The 27,461-nt window shown below is 44.7% G+C and overlaps 1 protein-coding gene across 3 annotated transcripts in view; it reads right to left on the bottom strand.

Annotated features, from left to right (window-relative positions):
- Positions 1-27,461, bottom strand: part of faf (ubiquitin carboxyl-terminal hydrolase-like faf) — a 482,217-nt gene that overhangs the window by 319,952 nt on the left and 134,804 nt on the right. For all 3 annotated transcript variants that reach the window (XM_075874530.1, XM_037429964.2, XM_075874549.1), the window contains one exon: positions 11,063-12,030. In XM_075874530.1, coding sequence (XP_075730645.1) covers positions 11,063-12,030 — 968 coding nt within the window. The remainder of the gene's footprint in view (positions 1-11,062; positions 12,031-27,461) is intronic.

Here is a 27,461-nt window from a genome sequence, read left to right as displayed (position 1 = left end):
AGCCACTCTGTGCTCTCATTTATGAATCTGATAACTGTGACGGCGGCTGACAGCATTTTTATATTACAGTGAAAGCTGTATTGAGATTGCAACTTGAGCCAATTAAGACGCTGTAATTATATGTCTCCACCAACGCTGGTGTGCCTAACTACTACATTATCATGAAAATTAGAAAAAAATTGTAATTACAAAATATTTTTAGGAATACACGAGATTTGAAATCGGTTCCTGTACATGGCAGTCAAGTATTCTACCCCAGAGCTACAATGGTTTATGATATCCCATTGTAGAAACATTCTATGCAGGTGCCACGTCGGGCATATTGTGTCGTAGAAGAGTAAGATAACAACTACGTGCCACACAACGCAAATTGCAGAACGAGTGGATCGTTAGTTGCTTCCACCCGTTATAAAAGACTAAGCGATAATTGTTCACCATCAGTTACAACACAAAGTGCGCACAATGCCTTACATGTTTGTAGCGAGTACCTCGCTTATCCAAAGATTAACGAATCGTAACATATTGGGCGATCCCTTAATTCCTGAATGTTAAGGAGCTGTATGGAGTTGTAACTACCTCACATGAGCACTTGTATTACTTGCTCCAAGGGAGCCTACAACGGGCTCTGGAGAGGGAGTGCAAACGCTCCTGAAATTCAACGTCATCAAAACAACTAGCAAAATCCTTCCTGCCATAAGAACTGGCGTGTCTTCCTGGGATACACGTGAATGGAGGGGACGGAACAGCTGGCTCCCACGAAAGCATGGGGCTGCATTACTAGATTCTTTGGACAGGAATGCCAAAACACTTCTAGCCTTTTTAAAATCCTTATTGCCTTCAATCAACCGCTGCGTCAGCCCCACACCCTCGAAGCTCATAGATTGCTATGCATCGCTGTGACAGCAGTTTGGTGCGCGGCGGCAGCGACAAACGGTAGATTTGTTTTCAATCCACATGTGCTGGCTGCGCACGTGCCTTCAAAACTAACTCGTTTTCTTGCGATCTATGATCGCATCTGCCGCAGTTTTCTCCGCAGCATTTCTGAAAATCAGCGTCATTTTGACTGGTCGAGCCTTGCACACAAGCACACTTTCGCAGTTCTATCACTTATGTCGTCGCCATACATGATCATGTAGTTAGGTTAAGTTAGGTTAGGTTAGGCCAAAAGCAACATCAGTTTTGTCCACAGCTGTTGTGGCAAACAACAACAACACGCGTAGAAGACAGTGCATGGGATGGCCACACGTGTAGTACTTCCGAAGCTTTGAGCACGCTGCTTTCAGCCTTTGTTTGACGGTTTCGGTACTGAAGTTCACAGCAGCCGCCACGATAATGAAAAATATTCGGAGCATACGAATTTCGGCCCAATAGGCACAGTAGAGTTTAGCTAAAGTAACAGTAGATAAACTAACAACGGCATGTGCCTGTTGGCCTGATGATGGCATCGAATATCTATCACATGCGGCATTGCTACGGAAACTAATGAGGTCGTGTCATGAACTAAAACTGGAAGCGTACAAAGTCGACGTACTGCGAGTTTGTAAGCTTCCAGCTTTAGTTTCTAATGGCTCCTAACATGCCAAGGGCGTGTTTGCTGGCTGGGAAATTCATATTTCCCGAGAAGTGTTGCTGACTACGGCAACACATTTTTGTCTTGAGGCTGCGTCATCCCACAGGTAGATATCCGCTACGGTCAATCAACGGACTGACAGGTGCACGGCATTGCTACTTCATCTGGTCAATCACATTTCACGAGTGTCTTGGACTAATGAGAAACTATCTTACATCGCAGTTTAGGGTTAGGGTCTGCCCGCTTTAATTGATTGATGGTGCAAACTACAGGTGGCAAAGTCCTGAAGTAGTCTGTATATTAACTCTATGGCCAAAGTGACGTCCATTTCTCGCTCAAATTAGGGCAACTGAGAAAATTTTGAGTCTGATCTGGCATTTTGGTGCAGCGTGGCCCAATTTGGGGAAATTTTGCAGTTTTGATGCAGCTCGGCACACAATTGAGGAATTGTATCAAATTGGCACAATTGACGCAGCTTGGCGTCTCTCATAATCATATAGTGGTTTTGGGACGTTAAACTCCACATATCAATCAATCAACAATTGACGCAGCTGTTGCATCCTCGTTGAGTTAAACTTCTGATTAAATCCTCCTAAAAATGAGCATTTAATTCCCGCATTCTGACGTGCTAGAGATTTCGGCATACATAATGCTTTAGATAAAGAGTTTTCCATGTTTGAAAGCCTTGCAGAATCTCACGATGCACCCATTGATAGATTATTGCCCTTCAAAAGCAAGAAAGAAGCACAAAGCAAGGCCATCAAAGACCAATTTCAATAAGCCAAGCAACTTGCGTGCACAGTTCAAAATTGGCATATCTAAAGCAGAAGAGCTTTATCGAAATGTTTAGCTCCAAAACTTTCTTCTGTCATCCCCGGATAAGCTCTGGTGATATCTATCGCCAAAAAAACCCACGTGTCTGATATTTGTGTTAATGGTGCCATAGTAATTGACAATTTTTTAATTGCAAATGCTTTGGATGAGCACTTCTCCTCTGTATTGACAAATAATCATGACGAGACCACCCCTAGCTATTCTCGATGAGATTCCGCCCATAGGTCCTCTTAACGTGAATGGCGCGAGAGTGTTGTCCATGCTTCTTTACACTGACTTAAGAAAATTGCAGGGTGTCGATGAAATACTGAATACTTTCCTCTAAAGATATGCCGAATGATATGCCAAATATCTCTGCACTATATTCAAGAAATTGCTTTCACAAGCAGAAATACCTCATGACTGGAAACATACGAAAATTATACCTATCTCTATATCAACAAACCACTTACTGCTTGCCTCTTACCGTCCTACTTCCTTACTGTGCACCTCATCAAAACTCATAAGACACATTATATTTAAGCACATTTGAGTGTTTATTGAACACAATGGCCTCTGTTACACCCGACAACACGGCTTCTGCCACAAAAAATCGACTGTAACGCAACTATTGGAAACTGCATAAAATCGCGGCAGCATTAGACAACCAAGGTCACATTGACATAAAATTCTTAGATTTTTAGAAGGCCTTTTATCATGTATCCAATGAAAAATTGTTATTAAAACTAGAAACTATTCCAAAAAATGACCAGCTTCTTCAATAGATAGAGATGTATCTGACATGTAGGCGGCAGATAGTCATTGCGACGACCCTAAATCTGTCTCATCTGATGTGCAGTCTAGAATACCACAAGGATCAGTTCTAGATCCTCTATTTCTTATACTGTTTATTATTGACATAATAAAAAACATACAAGTTAAAATTCGGCTGTTTGGAGACGACTGCATACTCTACCAAGAAATTTGCAGTGAGGCAGATCAGGCTCTACTGAGTTCATCTTTATTAGGGATGTGCGAATATGAAAATTTTTTAATACGTATCGAATACGAATATACAGCTTCAAAAAATGAAGAGGTGCAATTTTTTTCCACCAGTAATCTTTTACTCAATCATATATTTAGGTTGGAAACACTACAATTCAGTTATTACACACAAATATCTTTACACATTTTTTTAAAAAGACTGTAATAAATGAGCTTGTGACGGTGATAGCTTGGGTTAAATCCACATATTGAACATACCTTCTGTATCGTTTTTTTTATGTGGTAGGACTTTATTGCAAAACAAAACTAAGAGCTTTCGTACCTGCCATGATGAGCATGAGGCCACTGGTTTGATTATGTTAACACTTCACACCAGTGTACTTGAATCTAAGTGATTATTAAAGCAGCCTAGCTGGTTACAGTTCATCCAGGCTCCCACACTATCAGTGTTGGCTTTAAAACCCCGATTTTATAGTTTTTTATTCAAGTTTCTTCCTGTTCTCAGGAGTTTCTAGTTTCTTCCTGTTCTCTCATATTTCTACCTGTAAAGCTGCCAAGGGAAGTAGGAGTAGATAGGGCGTTTTTCAACTACACAGCAACACTCGTTATCTCGCTTACTTTCGTTGCCTTTCTCGAGGACGGCACGCTCGCCATTTGCAGATCTAGAATGCTGTGTTGCGTTGATATCTGCACGATCGTGACCAAGGTGTACCGGACGTGCAGCAATAACGCGAAGTAAGCACGCGAGATGGATGATTACTGATGTGTAATAAAAAGACGGCCCAATTACGTCTTTTTGTTCATGGAGCCAGAACTCCCGGCCGCGAGGGCACTATTTTGTCGCATCGCGACCCCCTTCGGCGCACTGGATGCCGACAGCAGTAAACTGACATTAAAGAGCCAGAACGTAGCAACGGTGTAACGGAGGGCTGATTGCAGGAGACGTTGTCACGTGAGTGCGATGCGTGTACGACGAATTTCCAAAGGCTCTGTTGGGAACGTAGCGAAACTACGCAGTAATCCGTCCATCACTTCATGTACACCACCGTTAGCAATGGAAAACTATTTGTGATGATGCTATTGTAACCGTATCAAAAGTGCATGGCTTTTTCTATATTTGCCATTGCATGAAAAAACACTTCAGCTCATTCGCATGACCATATGCGCTACCATGAAATCATTCCAGAACTATGAAGAGGGTATACATGCTGAAGTGGCGGCACAGCTGACGGACTACTCGTCAAGCTTCGACATGTGCGCATACATTTGTACGGCGATCCATTAATGAAACTGGTGCGGCAATACATCAAACGCGTTACTATCGTACATCAAGCTGATCGCGCCCCTAACTTGCATCGCCTACTCAGCTCACTCCATCATAGCCACGCCCTGTAACGTACACGCGTGCATTTGCCTTTGTGTAGAGATATTGTTTTCCTTCCTGCTCGCTCAGCACGGTACCAAACAAAGACGTGAAGACTATTTTGTCGAGCCAATACAGCGGCGGCAAGTTGCATTCATTTCCACGAGCGATACGCACTTACGGTCCCGTGTACAAGGGCGCGCCAGGGCAGCGGACGGCGTGGTCAATGCACTTACATGAACCGAAACTGTGCTAACCCGCTAAGCCACACGTACTGCCATGCAGGCAGTACATGATTCAGATTTATTAAGATGTTTATCGATTGTAGGTTTGTCGCGATGACTTGCCGTCGCCTTCGTTGGTAGCCGTCATCACGTATCCTATGAATTTCCATGCAGGCATCACAACACTTGCTCTGAAGTCATAGGCATGATCTACTAAGGCTCTTATTGCAAATTGACAAAATGGTAAGTTCTTCAGAGTGACATATGCAAACTAATATTCATGAACATCGAATATTCGAGGAATATTCGAGTTGGTTTGAATATTTAAAATTTTCAAATATGTTGTTATTGAATCGAATATAAATATTACAAATGCAATATTCATTGAATATTCAAATTTTCGAATATTTGCACATCCGTAATCTTTATCCGTTATAGCGACATGGTGTTTAGTGTGGCAGATGAACCCTGACATAAAAAAAACACTTTCGGTGGTCATAAAACACAAAAAATTCCTAAACCTTTGTATACAGCATCAACGGTCATAACTCATTGTTTACTACGGAATACAGTAAAAGCTCGTAAATTCGACACTCGTTAATTCGGTAACTCGGATAATTCGGACGGCCCGATTGGTCCCGGCCAAAGTGCATGTTAATCTATGGGACCAAACCTTCGTTATTTCGTCAGAATTCGGCTCCGCACCGCTTAATTCGGACAAATGCTGACGGCTGCTGCTACACAAAAGTGTGATAAAGCAGCGTTGGCACCACTGGAGTGAAACCGAAACCTGAGTGGCATCGCCATCATCATCAACTAGTGGGAGCGATCGCAGCGTCAGCGAACGTCGACGTCTTCTTTCTTCTCTACTCAGCACCTTCGACGCCATTTTCCCTTGTGTTGTCGTCAGTGTTGTCGTGTCGGAACCATCTCTTCTTGCGGAGTTCTATTTTTCTTCCATTGTGACCGTATTTGCATGCCACCACCATCGTGCGCTACAGTGATGGCAACGCCGAAAAAGCGGCAGAACTACGACGCGAAGAATTTGGCGACTAAAGTAAAAATTTTGGAAGCACTGAAAAACGGCGAATCGCGACAGCAGGTTATGACCAAGTACAACGTGAAGCGGAGCACGTTGGGAACATACGTGAAAAATGAACAACAGATTCGACAAGTACGCTGCAATGATGAACATTGAATCGTTCAAAGCATCAGAAGGGTGGTTTGCGAGGTTTCGAGAGAGACACGAACTTGTCTTTAGGAGTGTGTGCGGCGAAAAGGCCAGGGTTGACGAAAGCGTGACCACCGAGTGGAGGAATGTGAAGCTGCTGGAGCACATCGCCGCATATGAACCTTGTGACGTGTTCAATGCAGATGAAACTGCTCTATTTTTCAGAGCTCTGCCCGACAAGACGGTGACTTTCAAAGGGGACGCGTGCATTGGTGGCAAGAAGTGCAAGCAAAGGATAACTGTGCTTCTTGCCGCCAATATGACTGGCACGGAGCGCTTGCCACTACTTGTCGTCGGGAAGGCGCTTAAGCCACGTTGTTTTAAGAACGTCAAAAGCCTTCCTGTCGAGTACACAGCGAACAGGAAGGCATAGATGACATCGAAAATTTTTCGCGGCTGGCTGCAGCAGTTGGACCGGCACTTCACGTCGAAGAAACGTTCGTCTCATTCGCTCGAACTAACAGGATATTAGTGCCAAGCCAACTTCTTCAAACAGTCCTTTTTTCCATGTGCCATCCTCGAATGAAATGCATTGCCTCAATATGTACTGCAGAGCCCAACCATATCATCGTTTGTCCACGCTCTTGCTAATCTGTGATTCAAGGTGTTTCGTAAACTACCAGACTCCAGATAGCATACAATATAAAAAAAGGCAAAGATAAACATTATCCTTTTATTACTTAGCTGACCGCTGCATAATCAAGTGCTCTATTGCCCATTCTTGTCACTTTTTACTTTTTTTTCATTCGTCTGTCATTACTACAACTTGTTCTAAAGCGATACTTATTTTGGTTTATTTTTGTGATCCATGAATTTTCTTGCCGACATTTTTATTTCCAATATGTTGTGTTTTTTACTGTGAATGATGTTTTACATACTGTGAATGGTGTACAAGAGAGCTCTCATAATTTTTTTTCTTTTTCTCAAGGTGTATTCACAGTTCGTTTCTTTTGTCTCTTCTGTGCAACATGCACCTTTTGTTCAACCCACTCCTCCTTATGGCTTGCAAAGCAGGCTGGCAGTAAGAAATAAGTAAATAAATATCATATTTACTCACGTAATGAATGCACCAGCATAATAAATTTTATTTTTTATCCCACATAATAAACACACCACCTACATTTGTCGCTGCAGTCCCGCTAACCGACAACTGGCTCCTAATTTTCGTGAGACATCGACTGAGTTCGTTGTCACCATGGCAGTCACGAAGGACCATTCGTGCCAATTGGGTCACAGGTTTCTAAAAAAACCAGAAAGAAATCGCTTGTCGCCCAGAAAAGATGGTGACTAATTCCACAACGTGGTCCCCGATTCTTCGTTCGGTTGCAAGCGAGGCGGCCGCCGTATTCCCTTGTTAATCTTGTTATCGATGGATTGTTTTGATGCTTCGGTGGTAGCTTGGTTCAATGTCGCTTACTTGCTACAATGTCAATAGCGGCATCGCGGTCATCGTGCAAGGTTGCCACAAAGTTGGCAAAGTGCGTTGTGGCGTCGTAGCGCACACTTCTGAGCGCCCCTCGAGATCACAGCAGATACCACTGCTATAGTCAAACAATTGCGAGAAAAGAAAGCCCCGAGAGGCTTTTATAGAGTCGCAGCCCCTCCGCTGACACGCAAAAAAGCCTGTCAGTGGAGGGGCTGTTGGCACTTTTTAATAAAAATACACAGGGAAAAAATGGTTTGGCCTCTAAGTGGACGTTTTTATAGGTGAGTCCATTATACAAAGAACTACTGATATAACAACCACCTAACTCGACACGTTCAAGCTCGTTATGAATGGGTTCGACTGTATATACTATTGCATTCAATTCAAAATTATTCAGCAAAACTCAATACTTGCTTCAAATTCACTGTTCACACAAGCCTACCCAGCACCATAACATAAACATAAAATAAAATAAACATAAACATAAAATAATATAAACATAAAATAAACTATATATTCTTTGTTACCAAAGTACTGTTTGCTACAGGTGACACGCTATACAGACAATATACACAGCAGCTAGAAGCACAGGTGAAGCTTGATATGCTACAATTAAGAAATCAGTAGGCGGCTGTATATGCTTGCATTAGGCTTGTGCAAATAGTGAATTTCAATTTCGGAGTGAATAGCGATTTTGGTCGCATAATTTCGAATCGAATTCGAATAGTATATATCACATGCTATAAAGGAAAGTGGGCATATTTGTCCTGGCCTAACTAACCTGCACTATATAAATATTTTTTAAATTGAAACAAGGCCTCTGCAAATGCCATTTCTTTGGCTCAAAGGAAGTGGAAACAGTTTTGAATAGTAGCAAGATTTGATTTTTTGTAGAATGCAAACGATAACCTGTAATATATGTTACATTTTAATCTTTACTATACTTGAAACATACAAGCCAGTATTACAAGATTTTGAACATCAAAAATGATGAATCCATGTGAGGGTGATATGATGATTTAGCCTTGAAGTGAAGACTCCCAACAGTATGGATTGATAATGATTAAACTTTATTTTGTCCAGTGAAGACGCAGGGGAGTCCCCACGCCACCCAGCTAATCCAGCGTAGGGATCGTCAAGCCAAATTCGCGGCCCATTCACGGGCACTCTGGAGGGCCAGGGTTTGATCGTTAAGTTCGGAGCTGCGTAAGAGCGCTGCCCACCTGTCCTTGCTGAAGGCGGAGCCGATAGCTTCACATTCCCACAACACATGGTTGAATGTTGCTAATAGTTCACAGGAAATCAATGCTTTCAGTACTTAGCACCCCTCCACAGCAGTGAAACCATCTTTATGGGGATTACAAGTGGACTATTACACACCTATCTCTTCATTTTAAATACTTCCACATTTTGAGTAATTTAAATTTGTATCAAAAAATTTGCCTAAGCTTAGTTTACATGTAAAGCATATGATCTGATGTGGGCATTAATATCTCATATTTGCTTAGTCATATATATATATATATATATATATATATAAGGGAAAGAAGTGTATATCTAAGGGCTCGTTTTTTCGTGTTTTAAAACAATATTAATGAGATCTAACAGACAGTAATGCCAAGGAATGTACAGGGGAAGTTATTAGCACCAATGGAATGTAAATAAGAAGAAAGAAAAGTGGATGAAAAAATAACCAACCGTGGGCAGGCACGGTTGGTTATTTTTTCATCCACTTTTCTTTCTTCTTATTTACATTCCATTGGTTCTAATAACTTCCCCTGTACATTCCTTGGCATTACTGTCTGTTAGATCTCATATATATATATATATATATATATATATATATATATATATATATATATATATATATATATATATATATATATATATATATATTCAGTTTTGCATGAGCTAAAGTAGCTTTCGACTTCGTGCCTGTAGGCACAATATTGGCTCTTTATACAACCTGCCTATATTACACCATGCATTTCTGTCTGTTGCCATTATGTACTTCCTCTCACATCAGATTTACATGCTAGCCTGCTGTGATTGAAGGAGAATCACAGCGCAACGAGAAACTGCCAACAGTTAAAAAGTTGTCATATGGCCGCCGTTGAAAAGACTGAAACGAGAACCTCGTGACATCTAGAGTGGCCTGTAAGGGCAGCTTAGCCACAAAAGCAAAGCAATGAACATGATAGCAACAATTGGAAGGTCACGCGCAGAATGGCAAGCAGATTGAAACGTGCCCTGCATTTCTCATGCACAAATGACGCATGAAACGTGCTCACAGGTACGGATGAACACGAATAAGCATCTCAGTTGTTACTTCGCTGTGTCTAAAAAGCGCACCCTTTTCAAAAACGGAGACTCTGTACCTTGATTAAATAATCAACGCCACACCGAACAAACACACATGAAGAAACACACATAGACACCACGGGCGCTCACTTACAACTGTCTATTCCTTGAGAAAACAGGCTAATATAAACCCCCTCTTCGTCGACACATGCGCAACATGATCAGCCCTTCTCTTACTTAGTCACGCTATCGAATGAATGCTCTCTAGATTACGTGTTTCTGACTCATACAGGTTTAGAGACGTTTCGCTAACACACTTAATACCCCGTTTCTTTATATGCTATGCCTCCAAAATTTCCCATGCTAACTTCTTTGTACTTCTTCCCAGAATCCTAATCTGAGTGAATTATGGTGTGCATCCATAAGCTGTAACATAAGCACTCAGATGCACACCATCCTTATTCTTTACTGTGAGAGCGTGTTCCCTTGCTCGATCATTGACGCAGCGCCCCGTGTGGCCAACATAGCCTGTCCGATAGAGGAATTTCATAAACCACTCCAGTGGCGCACTTCGTGAACGGCCCTGCATGCTTTTTTTTGCAGCCTTTCAGCTGTTGAACATGACTTCCATTAATGCGAGAGCACAACTTCGCCAGTTTGTTTGGGGCAGTGAACAGCAGCGGTACACCATGCCAACTCGCCACCGTTTTTAGGTTGTGTGAAACCTTATGAATATAAGGTACCACCTCCGGCCCTTCTTTATCATTTTGTGCTTCATTAGGTCCTTTTTCCAACATTGCAGTAACATTCTAACATTGCAGTAGGCTTTTTCTAACATTGCAGCAGAGGGCTTGAAAAAGTCAAGGCAGCATTGCAAAAGTATCAGAACCTGACAGTTGTGCACTGCACTTTCATTTATACAGTTCCTGCGAACCAATTTAGAAACATTGCACTTTGGCGAGGCTGGCATGCTTCATAGAAGATAAACAACATGCTGCGGGTCATTGATCAAAGAGGTCTACTTCTTTGAGTGCAGTACGCAATTTCCATAAGTCCAAGTTATTTTGGACCAAAAGACTTCAGCAGCACATGTGGACATCTCGTTTGCAAGCAATAAAGTGTGACCTACCTAGCCATAGGCAAGATGACTCGGTCATGAGGAAAGTCCCCGTCACATTGAGCCACGTACTCGGACAGCACACGCAGCACTCGCACCATGCGGTTGGCACTCTCACGGGCAGCACCGTCCCCCCCAAGAGCACACACCGTGTCGTAGGCTGCCTTGAGACGGTCCATACACGACTGCACCATGTCCTCGTGGATGTCTGTACGAGAGCCCTGTAGCCGGGGCCCCAAGTTGGTGTAAGTCTCTCGCAAAAGCTCGATAGCTCGGTCAGCCACAGCATCCTGCGCATGCAGCACCACTCGCCACAAATAGTCGGCCCCCATGAGTTCAGGATCCTCGAGGAGGTGTGCACGCCGGCGCAACAATAACCGCCCCTGGCGACAGTTGACGGCACGGAAGAAGCGCTCGAAACAGCGTAGCCCGCTCTCCGTGAGCAAAGCCGGGTCTAACTGCAGCACATTCTGCTCAAAGAAGTCCTGGTTTATCTCGGGGTCCAGGTCTGGTTCTTCGCCCATCAACTTGGAGAACCACTTAAAGCAGGCCTCCCGGTCGGACGGGTACACGGCGTTCTCGGCAAGGCAGTGCCAAATCTGCTTGGCCTGCGCAGCGCACAGCCACAGTTGGCCGTCCTTCAGCAGGAAGCGCAAGAACTTAAGCCGCTCCTGCACCTGCTGCACGTGACTGTAGCGGCTGTCCCCGTACACCTGCGTCGGGTCGGGCCGCTCGGGCAGCAGCTGGCGCGCATGTGCCATATAGGCCGACAGCCCATCTGCTACCAGCACCACAAGCGAGTGCTGCTGCTGCAGCCGATTGATCACCTCGTGTCGATACAGGGCCTGGCCTCCCGGTGCTGGTCCGCCTCCAGTGCCCGCTGCGCGTGCGGGACCCATTGGGGCCTCTGAGTACAGGCCGGCCACTTCCTGCATGTGACGAAGGGCAGGCAGCGCCCACTGCGGGTCCTGCCGCAGCTCCTGCACACAGCCCATTTTCGTGTCAGCTCTCTGTATGACATGAGTGCACTCCTTAGAGTAAGACACCTTTAAATCACATCCCACTGAAGCACTGTCCCACCAAACAAGTGTAGATTAAATAGCGATATAACTAGTATTATTCCAACAATGTTTTCTATACAGCCAATTAAGTACCTTTAATCAACTAAAATGTCCATAAAAACCACACACAGTAATACCTCGAGGCTACCAATCTCACGCAGTCACAAAAAAATATTTGCATTGTCCAAAATTCGTAGTCAACAGAAAACTTACAAAATTAGAAAATACAACAAAAGGGAGCTGGTATAGCAGCATTTGTATTTAATTAATGAAACAAAAGCAATGTGACCAATGACAGCTAGTAGTTTGTTCTTAGTACTTTGCATGACTACAGAGTACAGCGATAAAACAAAGGCCAGTCACTTTTTGAATCACTGTCCTTTGTTATCCTTTTTTTTTCAGTAAGGTTTGGTTTGTTTTTCCGAAGATTTATGACCGTACTCACACTATCAGAAGGTTCACTAAAAGTTCAGTAGTCTTCTGGGAATATTGGTAGAGTTGGCTGGTATACCCATCCCTTACAATAGTGAATGTTGCCTTTACAAGGCCTCACTCCTTTGCCAACCCCGTCCGGCGCTCAGAAACATTTATAGTAACTGCAATTTTGTGCCATTTAAATAATGTATACAGTGAAATCTCAGTAAAACAAACACCACACTAACGAATTGTTCAGATGAACAAACTTTTGAAATATCACGCAACGACGGCAAATAGTTTCAACGTAAACATATTTCCCTACTATGTACTTCTGATTACCGAACTTTTTGGAGTAACAAGCACTATATTTGGTTTCGTGTTATATTAACAAGATCTCAGTACTACGAACTCATGTTCTGAAATCCGCCCCGACCACCGGAGAGGTACACAAGCAGACAACACAGTGAACGGACGGCTTGCTTCTCGGAAGACAAGCGATGATGCGGAGGGGGAAAAAAAAATTACGAAAATGAAAGGACGACTTTCTTTTCTTTCTTTCTGTTGAAACGCGACAGTGCAGGTTTACAAGTGCAAAGACGAGGGGCGAGGGCAACACTGGAGGGCAAGGTGGGAGTTGAAGTTGCGGAGCAGGAAGCATGGGCGCGGAAAACCTGAGACAGCTAGGGAGCAGAAAGCAAAACGCGAGAAAACTTCTTTTTCAGCTCTTTCCTTTTTTCAGAAAAAGCGATGACAGCTGCAATGCTTTTCTTTTCTATGTCACTTCTATATGTGCTTTAGGCCTTGTCAGTCATGTCCATCTCTTTTCGGTGTTTACTTATCGCGTCCGCAAAGCAAATCGGCGTTCGCGCTGCGGTGCTACAATGAATTCATCTCTGCTTGCGACAAAGAAGCAGCAACAGTTCTTCCTAAGCGATAAAGTCAATATTTTTTGGCAACTGGAAGGAGGCAAAAAGCAGGCTGTTGTGGCCAAAGAACTTGGAGTGGCGTGTTCCACAATTTCCACGACTGTCATCGATGTACTAAAGGCAGCGGAAATGCTCACCGGCGCAAGATGAAGCGTCGCTTCAACAACTGTTCAGAACTGCTGGGGGAAAGCAGGGCTCATGCACATGAATGAGCAGCCAGAAGACGCCGGGCAGCCACGCAACAATGACCAGGCGGAGGAGGGCAATCCTGGCAAGCTATGGAGTGAGGTGACCGATCTGTTGGCCATGAATTCACTCTCATTTGACAATTATGTGCTGTGTGATGAAGGAACCACAACATCAGCAGAACTGACGACAAAAGACATCCTTCAAACCATTCAAAATGAATGCAGCGACAATGGTGAAGACGATGCCGCGGCGGACAATGAAGGTGCGACGTTGTCGCAACCTGAAGACTGTGACGAGCTCGTGACGGCAGCAGATATGATGGATATCACGTGGAAAGCATGCATTTCCCTAGCAAAAAACGCCAAAGCAACCCAATTTCTCCACAGGAATGTGGATGAGCTAGAGTCCTTCGCGCTGCAAAGTCTGTGCTGCACACGTTAAAAAAAATCACGTTTCTTTAAGGAAACGTGCATTTTTTGGTGTTCCCTTGTGCATTTGTTTTTTCACATAAAAAATGAGTTCAAGAACCCACCGTTGTATAGGATTAATTTTTGAGCGTTCTTTATAACTACCTTCCAATATAACGAACAAATTGCTATAGCCCCTGAAGTTCGTTATTGGGTATGAGGTTCACCACTGGAGGCGCAGCGCTGCAATCGTTGTGACGTGCATGGTTGGATCATGTGATCTTGTTCTGGCAAAGGAAAGCTGGTGGTAGGATGCTTTTTTTTTACGGCGGCTTAGGGTGTTTTCCTTTTTAAACTATGTTTTGTAGCTCTGACTTCATCTGTGCGGACTTCTGCAGACTACACTATGCGGAAAGTTGCAGTGAACGATACTGGCGGCATGCCACAGTGCGCTACGTACGCGATGCCACTGTCGTTGCTGCTAACAGTGTCACTGTCACCTCTCTCTTTCTTTGTTGTTATGGTTGTTATTTCGAGCCCATGGGGTTAAAATGAGCACATACCATGAATGTTCACATAAAAGCAGAACATTTCAGTTTCCGCACGGAAGCCTCATTACAATGAAAAATGAATGTGCAAACAGTTCATTTATATTTTAAAATGGGACTCTGATTTATCGGAGAGTGAAGATATAGCCCGGAAGTCCAGTTCCTTTCCCTTTGTTTTCGCTATTTTCACGCTTTCCCAGTATATTTCATGGCCATTCGCTTCTGCGTGTTCGGCCAGCGCGTTCGACGAAACCTTCTTTTTTACATCATACATGTGTCGCACCAGTGTTTGCTAAAGCTTACTTCTCTCACCAAGGTAACCTAACCGCAGTGTGTGCCACTCCAGCCCTCCTCTCCGGCTGCCCGTCTCAATGTGTGTACCCGACCACACGGTTTTCTATCCGCCAGTAACATAGCCAGGGGGTGGCACACCAAACCCGTGCCCCCCCCCCCCCCCCCTCCCAAATTTTCTCATGGTATATCGCACACAAAATAACGGTCGCCCACACCTGCCTGCCTGGCCCCCAGTTCTGATCAATGTGGTGCCCCCTCCGAAAACAATTTCTGCAGACGACCTGTGGTCTGCGACTTCAGCGCACAGGGTTCCTTGGTTATAGATTATGCCTGTAAAATGGGCCCATAGCCACTGTCATTTCCATCTAATCTTTCTTTTTTTATCTACAGGCAATAACGTAGTCAGCTTCGAAAACTGATTCATCTTCTAAGAGCTGCTGTGAAATATCAGGCAGCTTATGAATAAAACTGCAAAAGAAAAAAAAACTGGACACAGAAAATTTCACTGAAACATGAAATTGCCGTTTAGATCACGGTACGCAAGACCTCGCAGCATGCTAAAGGGCGTGAATTGATACAGCCGGCTGATCGCATTTTTTGAATCACGGTGTATCTTTCTGTAGAAGCTCTGAAACTGAGCCAACCATTCATAATTGTCAACCATGTTTGGCTAGAAGGCAATCGAATGTGCAACATGTGCAGACCGTAGAAATTTCGCACAATAGATATTAGAAGTGTGCCACAGCGAAAACTTACAACTACGAATGAGGCACGCGCATTCATGATTCTTACATTTGCCCTGAATCATAACAGAAAGGTTGCGGCTGCATGTGGCTGTAAGAATGCTGTGTTGCTTCTCACAAACCGATGAATTCGCTTGCGCTGTGCTTCATAAGGCTATATCTGCTGAACATAAATGTAATTTGTGCATGCTTGTCATGTCAACCACAGCCCGCTTTTAGATGCAAACCTACAATGCACTTCTTGCAGCAAAAATAAGTTATTTCGCCCTTAATACCCACTCATTCCTTCAATTCGACAAGGAATGAGTCATCACCGCTTACAGAGGCGGTGAGCTCGGCCGCCATGGTTTTTTTCTCATTTAGGTGGTCATAGCAGATGATGCCAGCAGTCAGGCATCTTGAGAAGCGTAACACTTTTCCGGGCAGTTATTTAGCACTTCATACAGTCAGGGAAGAAGCTGCAGCTGTATTTTACCGATTCTGTGTAGTGAAGTACAAGAATAATGATTAAAAAAAAGGAGACGCGAAAGTGGCTGCGGGCTGAGCGCAAGAGGGCGGCAGAGCAACCCAACTACGTATGTCACAGGGATGCCTCCGCATGGTGGCGCCACGGTATGTTCTTGCAGCTAATACCCAGATTTCACCCTATTTTGACAATCACACAGGTTTTGTTCGTTTTAAGTGAAAGTTAATTTTAAGTGGGGGGCCATTAGATGCGGGCTCGACTGTATATCACAATATTTGAGTTACTGAATACTTCAGATTCGATTCGCGAATTGAGGAGCTATTCAACAAGCTGGAATTCGATTTGTATTTATATATTCGAGTAGAGTGGTACCCCGCTGTTACGTTCCTCACTGCTGCATTTTCTTGGCTGATTCGTTGTCTTTCATCAGTGCCGGCATAGATCTCGCAAAATCCCATGTGTATTGTGAACGCCGCTGTTACGTCGCAACTGTGAGAACGTTCCTCCATGATCCGTGGCAACCTAGTCCCCCGAACTCACCCGGACACCACCATTTTGATTTGACAGTCTTGACCTGGCATGGCTACGGAACAGGCTGCAAGAAGCCGCAGGCGAGTTCGAGAGGCCGCCCCTAGATGGCCATTTGTGAAAAGTGCTATCACCATCCTTAATGTGCTTACAACGGAAGTTTCACTGCGGAACGCCGGAAGTTCATGACAGTCCCACCACCGCACGCCACACGTTGCGACTTGTCTTCAGTCGCTGTTGTGTGCGCTAAGCCTGTTACCATTGAACTTGTCAACGCAATTTTTGTCAAGCCTTAATGGCGTCATGTAAGCGAAAAGAAAGCGTTTTCCCTTGAAGAAAAGCTGGACGTACTTGAAGCAATCGACAAGTAGCCAGCGCAAAAAAAGGTCGATATTGCCAAAAACTTTGGACTGCCACCGTCAATGCTCACAGCATCGTTTCGCACGTGCAGATTGAAGGGAATGTCGCTCTCTTTGGTCCAAAAGCTAAGCAAGCTTTCGCTGCCGGTATTAACTTCGACAGCAGCATTTTAAGCAAAAAGGCGATGGAAATAGCCGACAGACTGGGCATCGCTGATTTTGTGGCGTCAAATGGCTAGATCGACCGTTTCCGCAAGAGGCACGTCATCGCTTACAAAACGGTAAGCGGTGAAATGACAAGTGTGAACATAGAAACAGACGATGATTGGAAGTCCACATTATCTGCTTTAATTGAGGGATACGAGCCTCACGACATTTACAACGCTGACGAAACAGGCCTCTTCTTTCATGTGCAGCCATAAAAATCATTAAGGTTGAATGGCGAAGAGTGCCACGGAGGCAAATGCTGCCGAGACCAGTTGACGGTGCTCCTTTGCTACAATATGGACGGCTCGGACAAACTAAAAATGTGAGTTATCGGCAAGTCTAAAAACCCACAGTAGTTGAAAAACATTCGCCTGCTGACATGCCACTACAGAGCTAACAGTCGTGCGTGGATGACATGCGCTTTGTTTGAAGAGTTTCTTTAATACTTTGATGATAAGATGGGTTCACAGTGCATTAGGGTTCTTTTCCTGAACAATTGTGCTGCCCACCTGAGAGATCTGCCGCTCTACAAAATGTCAAACATGTTATTTTTCTCACCAAGTAACGACAAGCCACTTGCAGGCGTTGGATGCCAAGGTCATAAAATGCGTGAAGCATCCGTACAGAAAAAGCATCGTCAAGTGCTGTCTCGCGCACATTGATCGTGGACAGCAGCCTGCGACCATTTCGGTCCTAGACACCATACATTACATCGTATCAGCTTGGAGTGCAGTGAGCACGTCAAATTCATGAGGTGTGGGTTCCGCATGGACAGCGAAGAGGAGCCTGCAATCGAAGCTCAATAATCGGATGCAGCCTCTTGTGAGCAAGAGCTCAATGAGGCAATGAATACGCTGGGTACCACGGGCACAACAAACGACTACGTTGCTGTGTATGCTGCCGTCGTGACATCAGAGTACTAGACAATCGTAGAGATCATTGAAAATTCAATAGCAACCGAAAACGGGGATATCAATGACAACGCCGAGCACGAACCACATGATTCTGAACAGTTGGCCGTGGAGTCAACCGTTCTCAACTTTGGAAAAGCCATCGCGGCCCTGGACTATTTTTGCAGGTACGTCGGTCACCAATGCGACGCTGAAAGCAATGCGGCCTTCCAGATTATTGAGAAGTCCACACTGATTACCAGCGAGTAAAAGAAGCGGCAGTCAACTATCTTTGAATATTTTATGTCATAATAAAATTTTTTGTAGTCAAAGCCTCAGTGCTTTCATTCATTTTCGGAGATTTCCTCACTCTTTCATTTTCTCGGCTGTTACGTTTTTCCTAACCGGTCCGCTGAAACACGTATGAACGAGGTCCCACTGTATTCACACACCGGTAAATCATGCTCATTCAGCCACAACAGCGGTGATTGACAGTGAGCGCCAATGCGAACTTCATAAAATGGCAAAATGATGTTTAGCAGTAATGTTAGTATCTGCATAATTGCCCAGGTCCACTTCCGCGGCACCAGCAATGCGAGCCAAGATATCAGCATCGATGCAGTCAGAAACAGCGACGTCATCTGCACCGATGAAGTCGCTTTCCGTACTCCCGTCCGAGGTGACGCCTAGAAACGCTAATAACGTCGAACCTCGATATATTAACACAGATATATGAAATTGTTGCCTATATTGAACGGTTCCTATATCACACTGTAAACCACATGCATTTTCAATTTTTTATTTTGAACGATGCTTTGCGCATAATGGATATATCGAACTAGGCCACCCCAGACCGCCCGCGCTCCGTTGACAAGTGACGAGCTTTCCCGCAACACTCTCGAAACTAGCGGTAGCGCGGTGGGCATTGACGACCACTGCGCACATCAATGGCGCAGAAAGCGCCAGTTGAACGTAGCAGCGTGCGCACGTCGCATTCTTGCCGCATCGACGGGTCGACGCACTGCACTTGTTGGACCAGCTGCTCCGCGTCATCCCATCGATCGTTGTGCATTGTGCTCGTAGCCTCGTCTGGCCTAATGTTTGTGTGTGCGAAGTCAGGCTTGTCACACGTCGTGGTGTGTGTAACGATTGCTGCAAATGCTAAGAAACGGGCGACTGACTTTTGCTGCTAAACTAGAAGCAATCCAACGCGTCGAGAATGGCGAGAAGAAGTCGAGCGTCGCAGAAGCATTTGGCATACCAAGGAGAACATTGAGCACCCCTGCTCAAAAACAAAGGCGACATGAAGGCCAAGACCAAGACGAGTCAGCCCTCCGGTGGCGGCGGGTACGCAAAGCTGCCTTCAAAGATGTTGAGAAGGCGCCTCACAAGTGATTAGTCAATGCAAGGGCCCGAAATATTCCTATATCGGGACCAATCTTGCAACAGAAGGCACAAAACTTTGCCTTCATTCTCAGCACCGAGAATTTGTTGGGAAGACAGTGTCGGGAAGACAGTGTCGAGAGAGAGAGAGGACACCAATGATGAATAAATTCACAAGTGGCTTGATCACAAGTGGACCAAAGTTTTCGCAAACTATGAGCCGAACCAGATCTTCAATGCTGACGAGACGGGCCTATTCTGGCAAATACTTCCGCGACAAACGCTGCACAGTCGTGGAGACAAGTGATACGAGAACAAGCAAGGCAAGGCCTGTGTGACGGTGCTATTGGCTTCCAATATGGATGGAAGCATGAAGCTGCGGCCACTTGTAATTGGCAAGTTTCAAACCCCAAGGTGCATGCGGAACTGCCCCAATATTCCTGTGTCTTACACCTGGAACAAGAAGTCGTGGATGATGAGGGATATTTTCGTCAAGTTGCTGAAGGCATGGAATTCGAACCTGGCGCGTCAAGAAAAGAAGCTACGCCTTATTGTCGACAACTGCATGGCACACCACACTGATGCCCAGCTGAGCAACATCGAAGTAGTATTTCTGCCGCCTAACGCCCCTTCGAAGCTGCAATCGTTGGATCAGGGCATTATTCGCACATTTAAGTCAATCTACAAGCGTCAGCTGATCGAAAGTTTGCTTGTTGAGTTCCGAATGGACCAAGACCTGAAGATCGATCTTTTGGGCGCCATCCAAACGCTGAAAGTGTCATGGGATAACGTCAAGCGGTCGATGATAGCCGACTGCTTTCAGCATATGGGCTTCGCTGGCTGCACTGACGAGGCATCAGTGGAAGAATCAGAGGAAGCCGAGGTGGCATGCGCAGATGAAGAGAGCGAGCTCGCCGAAACGTGGAGCAAGCTGGAGAGCTTTGTTGGTGCCGAGCCGCAAAGCATGTGCATCGACGACTTCGTTGGAGGTGACAACAGCACTGGTACAACAGCGAAGCTGATGGATGTGGAGATCCCCGCTCCCTACATCAGCTGAGGTCATAGCTGCTCTAGCCCATGTGCGTAGCCACTGCAGCGCGATTGAAGGCACCGGCTTATCACTCGTGGATTGCCTGAATTACGCTGAGGACGCAGTCGTCAAACACGTCATTGCCAACAATACGCAGGCTACCCTTTTTCAGTATTTTAGGCCGAGGCAATAAAAACTTTGTTTGAATCCTAAACTAAGAACTTACTGCAACATGATTGGTTCATTGGTTCAACATGATTGGTTCAGATTGTTTGACTGCTTGAACTCCTGCAGGCCTGAACACGTGCAGTACAGTGAAGCTGAGCATGTTGACGTAAGAATTATTACTTTGCTCTTGCACACATTTCTGATCTCAGGCTAAATTCTTTCTTACTTTATAGACACTGAAAGAGGGAATCTCATGGTTGGACAGGTGCTGCATATACATCGAAAGTCTGCCAAAGCAAAGGCAGGTCTTCTTTTTAAGCAAGCCCACCTGTGAGGCGCTGAGAATAACTTTGCTCAGCACAATATCACTGGTTGAAAACCTCCTTGCCTCAGGGTTTCGCTACGTACTGGTGGGAAAGTTTGGACAGGACCCATTAGAGGTAAGCATGTGCACGTTCTCGCTTGATAGTTAAATAGTAATCCTTATTTTTTCTTTCAGAGATTTTTTGGCATTATCAGGCACGTGGCTGGTGACGGAGGACAACCAACAGTCCAGCAATTTCTGTTCATTTATAGAATGCTCTCTGTCAGAAATCTTGTCCAGCCGCCTCAGCGAGCATCAGTTGTAGGAGGCGGCCCACAACTCCTCCTGAAGCTCCAAGACCTATCCCAGAAGGAAAAACCTGCTGCCTGTCACGTGAGCAAGAATATATTAACAGGGGTTGAAAGGGTAGAAATCTGAGCCAGATGGTAAGAATTCGTCAGGGAAAACAAAATGAAAAAAAAAGTGCAGGCAAGAAAGAACACAGTACAAACGCTTTGCGGAGTGATATCTCCTGAATAGGATGAAACTGATCAAAGCGTATTAGTTCTTTAACTAAGTTTTCAGGATAGTTTTTAGGCTGCATGCATTTAGGTGTGAATTTTCTCATTTCTAGTCACACTAAGCTGTATGAGCATTACATATGTGCCAGGGGACTGTGCAGTGCAGGCAGTATCAAAGATTTTGCAGCCATTAATTTGGAGAAGCCGAGCTGATTTCTGATAAAGCCTGGATTTCGTCATACAAAAGGTGTAAAGCAATACTAGGCATTCAGTACATCTTTTTCGTTCGGTGCACTTTCTATGTTCAGCACACCAGCAATACAGTGTTTGCATTTCAGGCGGACTGTTTGGCTATTCTCTTTGATGAAGTACTTTTGGAGCCAGGAGAAACTGTGGAGCAGGCTTCACTTTTGCAACATCAGCAGTCTCCTAAGGAGAAGATCTTGGACTACCTCGCTGGATACGTTGCAAAGAAGTTTTCCTCGCTGAGATGCTCAAGCTGCGTAGAAAGTCTGAGGAGTTCAGAACGACCGGCAACTGGCCTGATTCTTGTTAGGTCTAAAGGTTTTCTCCTTGTGCCCTCCAGCCAGCTCGTCACACTCCTTCAAATTGTGGAGGATCACATGTAAGCGCACACAGTTGAAAAAACTGCTTGTTCTGGTGTGTACATGAATATTGTGGAGGATGTTTTGATGGACCCTCGGACTGCTTCAGCTGCTGTCGGTTGCAAGTCACATTTTGTGAGCACGACTGCAGAAGTTGTTCAGTTTTTTCTCAAAGTGCGTTTGCATTTTTTTACGAGAGAAAGAAACAAACAGATGCAAGCGAAAGGGTGCGCTTCATGTCCAGCAGGGGGTGGTAAAAACCAAACACTCAAAGGTAACTCTGCACCCAACCCATATCTCACATATGTTGCTGTCCATTCTTCACGTTTTTTAATGAGCTTTTCATGAACTGGTGTACTGGTGTTCTGTGTATGTGGTTTGTTTTAAATAAAATTAATAAATGGTTGTGCTTGCATATTGCTTTCGCACAGGCACCTTGTATGTATTTTTCTTGTTGAATTATTTTTTTCCTTCTGACACTGACAACAATATTAGCATCAATGATTGGAATATCTTCACCCCTCGTATATAGTCGGCCATTAGAAGAATCAAAATAACTTCTTGTGTGTTTTTGTCGAAATCACGAGCGGCTTAAGTTACTGGTTTACTGTCTCTTCTATATGAGACTGCTTATAAAACAATGGCCTAATTACAATACACTGTCAACTGTGTTCGACCTTACTTTTCACGTTCGTCATGATCATAAACTAAACGTCGCACCGGTTGACTGATGGGGTTTTACGTCCCAAAACCAGCTGTGATTATGACAGACGCCCCGTGGTGGAGGGCTCCGGAACGAATTTGACCACTTTAACGTGTACCAAACTCTAAGTACACGGGCCTCAACATTTCGCCTCAACCAAAATGCAGCCGCCGCGGCCGGGATTAGATCTCGCAACCTTCGGATCTGTAGCCGGGTGCCATAACCGCTAGAACACCGTGGCGGGGCAACACGCCGCACCGAAGACTGCTTTGAGGTTAGTATTGCTGGCATTTAAGGACTCTGATATTACATATATTGTACCTAAGGCTCGTAGAGGGATTTAATCGTTCGGTCCAGAAATTTGAAGCGCATAGAACAGGTGTTTTTTTTTTTTTTCTTGTCATGAAAAGAAGGCATTCTACGGAAGCATTTCTTGCAGTAATGGTTTAATTGTTTGGGTTTTCTGTTGCGAATAAAATGACACCAGGAGTCTGATAATGTTCACAGTTTAATAGAAATTGAGCGGCCGTGCCGTGCGAACCATCTGGCCTTATGCGCAACTTTGCGCAGTCGAGAGATTTCGCTCACTTCCGGGCGAATGGACGTGTAACAACTCGTATGTTCGCCTCTGTTTACATGTGGCACAGCAAGTGCGTTATTGCGAATGTACAGTGTCTGATTTCAGGCAAATTTTGAAAAGATGGACCAGTTGCAGTATTGCGACGAACGAGCGGCGCTCCCCCGACCCTGACGGCTGCATTTCGACGAGGCGAAACGCAAGAGCAGAAAAAAAGGCGTGCACTTTGATTTACATGCACATAAAAACAACCCCAGCTGTTAAACATTAATCAAGAATCCCCCACTACGACGTGTATCAAAATCATATCATCGTTATGGTGCGGCAAACCCCGAATTTTTGTCATTTTCGACTGCGACTGCCGTGAGCTGCTTGTCCAGAGCTGTTAGTTTCTTTTCTCCCGGGTGCTCACTTCAAGGCAGACGGCGCGTTCACGCAGTCACTGGCGCACGCTGAATGTTCCAAGTAAATGAGGGAAAGTGAAACGACTTTTGCAGAAGTTTAGAAAGCTTGGAAATCAAAGCAGACCAACACACTACCGCAGCGGTAGCGGACGGCAGCATGCCCTCATGAGCACAGCTGCGCCCCTAGCGGCCAGTGCTGGCTCCATATGAAGCTGAGGCGGCACTTTCGTGACCAGAAAAGCATTGAAGGACTCTGGTTTCGTCAAAGGTGTTCAAACGCCCATTTTTCTTGAAGCTCTTTTGACAATGCTGGGAGAAACTAGGTCCTACGACACGGTGATAGCGGAAGAACTAAGCATCTGCACATAAGTGAAAATGCCTCCTTCAAGGGCCTACAACATTTCCGCTGTTATATAGGCCTGTGTGCTCAGATTTGGGTGCACGTTAAAGAACCCCAGGTGGTCGAAATTTCTGGAGCCCTCCAATACGGCGTCTGTCATAATCATATGGTGGTTTTGGGACGTTAAACCCCAAATATCAATCAATCAATCAATCCTTCAATGGCAGGAAACTAGCATTAGCAAGCGCGGACTCTCCTGCTTTCTCACGTACAGATCCCACCGACCGTCACGTTGAAGTAGACCCCCTTGAAGTGCATTGCGGTTGCATGCTCCCCGTTTCCTTTGACAAAATTTACAACAGCGAGCTTCAATTTCACCATAATTACTTTTTAGCACATTGCAAAGGGATCGTCAAAATGTGTCAGCTATATGACAAAACCTAAACTTCCGAAATTGACTAAGCGTGCGTTGCAGAGCGGACGCAGAAAATGAGGGGAACAGTTGGCACGCCAGGCGCTCACACGCCTCCAATGCATAAAGTCGTCCGTGTTGTGACACGAGCGTGCATACTCGCCATGGATTGATTCTCGCCATCATGGTCGCCATTATCGCGGTGGTAGGGATTGGGAGATAGGGGGAGGCAAATGCTTGAGCAGTTCCGGTGACCCGTCAACTGGTTTATGTTCGGGTGCAGTATTCTAGGGACCCTAGTTCGGAAGAAGTCCTCGGAAGAAAGGACTTGGCACTCGCAACCTGTTTGACTACTCTGGTCTGCTCGGCGAGACAGGTGTTCCCTGGCGAAGCGCGCAACCGGCCGAAGCACCGAAAGGTTTAAACGTGCGCGCACTGGCGAGCTGGCTCGGGCGGGTTGGGGAGCGCGAAATATGCAAGTAAATAATACTTTTTTCCCGAAAAGCTGGCAACATATTAGGGGTGCGCAAATTATGCGAGGGAGCAAATTATGCACGTAAATACAGTATTGGATGTTACGCTCTGTGGGAGTTCCCCATATGTGCGCAACAATCCCATACTTTTGCATGCAAAATTCAAGGGGATTTCTCAACTGTGGGATATAGCAAATAATTCGATATACCAGAGTTTAATATACCCGGGATCAACTGTACTAGAAACATTATTGATTCAATTCACGCTCCCGTTTCAATATCCAAATTCACTTCGCACCCAAAATACTTCTATTCACACAGCTCTAGTGTTTTATACACGTAAAGAGAAGCAGACCATTACAAGCAACAAATGCCCAAGAGGCCTCAGATAACGAAGGACACTAGAACTATGATAGTGGTGCATTTTAGATAACTAGAGTCTAGGTGAAACTTCTTGAGCTGTCTTCTTAAAAGTGTTCTTTTGCATGCTTGCCAAGTTTTTGCAGCCATGTTCTTTGTAACCACTGCCTATCTTCAATGTTTTCTTCTTTTGCCATGTTCCTTAGACTGGAATGTACGTCGTGGAATCCTTTTTTTTTTTTACTTTGACAAAAAAAATTATGATGTGCCTCGTTCTTCATCCCAGAAGGGTGTCTAATGCTGATTTGATTGATTGATGTATAGGGTTTATTGTCCCAAAACCACGCTATGATTACGAGAGATGCCGCAGAGGAGAGCTCCAGAAATTTCGACCACCTGGGGTTTTTTAACGTGTGCCCAAAGGTATCAAAAAGAATCACACTGCAAAAATTTTGCTGAAAAAAATATGATAAATCAGGCATGTCATGATACTCAGTGTGCATTCAGCTGTGAAGGAAATATTTATCTAGCCTTCAAGTCAATTATTTATATTTCCAGGCATAAGCACAATGTGCTAGAGATTGCAAAGAGTATACTAAAATTGATTCAATAAAAAGTTCTGAAAATATCTCTGAAGTTTTTATTGAAGCATCAGGGAGACATGCTAGTTTCAACATTTTTTAAGTTTCAAGGATGTCAACTTTTCAAAGTCATGTCCCTTTCAAAATGTGCCTTTCAAAATGAACTTCCTTGTTTCTGGTTGGATATTGATGAAAATTGGCGTAGCACTAAGAGTGGCCGCATAGAGCTTCTATAAAAATTTCAAGGCAATACGACAAAAACTTAATGAGAGACAAGTTATTTCTTCATTGAACCTCAGGGAGGGGCTGGAGGATTTATGAAATGACAAAAATAGTTGGTAATTACTGTACGCACAGCAAAATATATACTGAAGGGGGCTGCATTTTCAAAATAATTTTTTAGCAATGCTGGAACTTGTAGTTAAGGTTTTCTCCAGCAACACTGCAATGAGCACACTTGCACTACAAACAAGAAGACCTACGAAAATTCTTTAGGGTGTAAAATGAAAAACTAAGATCGCAGCCCCATGAAGCGCAGTTCAAAAAGCGCTATAAAACAAACGGAATTAAAATCTGTGAAGTGGTTGCCAAAATATCTGCTCCGCGAGCTGAGCATAAATTCAAAAAGAATAGTACAGTCGAACCTCGTTATAAAGGACTCCGAAAAATTTGAAAAATAGTTCGCTATAGCCCGAATTCGCTATACAAAACAGCACCAAAAATCACCAAACCCTGGAGTGAATAGGTCCGCAGCATGACCGGAATTAACAAGACACTTACTTGAACAAAAAAACATTTATTGAGACGAAAAGAACCTGTGCAACGTGGCATTTTTTTTTTGTTGTTGTTGATGGCGTGCCGTATAATGCCTTGCTGTGCCATGTCAAGGCATTCCACAAACTTGAGCCCGGTGGCTTCCATCGCTCTGCAATAGCGCCGCGCCAGAGCCAAACCAGCCAAAGCCTCGCTAGAAGTTGGCAGCGGATGCTTTCGGAGGTGGCATCTTCAGCTTCCACTGCTTGAATCCTGGTTCGCTGGCGTGTGACCTCGGCAGCGATTCCCACGTCAGTCAGTTCGGCAACCGCTTCTGACGCGTCGTCGTTGCCAACAAAGTCGTCCAGTGTGAGCATGTCAGACGTATCGCCCTCAAACCGCGAAAAATCACTCCCCATTTCGTCGAGCTCGACAACCTTTTCAGAGCCTTCAACATCTTCAGTGGGCTCTTCAACTGCCTCAGCGCCAACAGTGAAGCCAGCGTGCCGAAAGCAGTTTGCGATTGTCTCTTTCATCACGCTCTCCCAAGCAGCTTTCAACATCTGTATGGCACCCAACAAGTCAATTTTCAAGTCTTCGTTCATTCGAAGACGAATGAGCAGCCACTCGTTGAACCTTCGCTTGTAAGTCGCTTTGAAGGCGCTGATGATCCCCTGGTCTAGAAGCTGAAGCTTAGAGGTGGTGTTGACCGGAAGAAATTTGAGCTCGATATGGCTCAATGAAACATCTGCAGAGTGTGCC

Source organism: Rhipicephalus microplus, chromosome 1, assembly GCF_043290135.1.
Source record: "Rhipicephalus microplus isolate Deutch F79 chromosome 1, USDA_Rmic, whole genome shotgun sequence".
NCBI lineage: Eukaryota > Metazoa > Arthropoda > Arachnida > Ixodida > Ixodidae > Rhipicephalus > Rhipicephalus microplus.
Note: the sequence above shows the minus strand (reverse complement) of the source record. Positions and strands in the feature narration are given on the sequence as shown.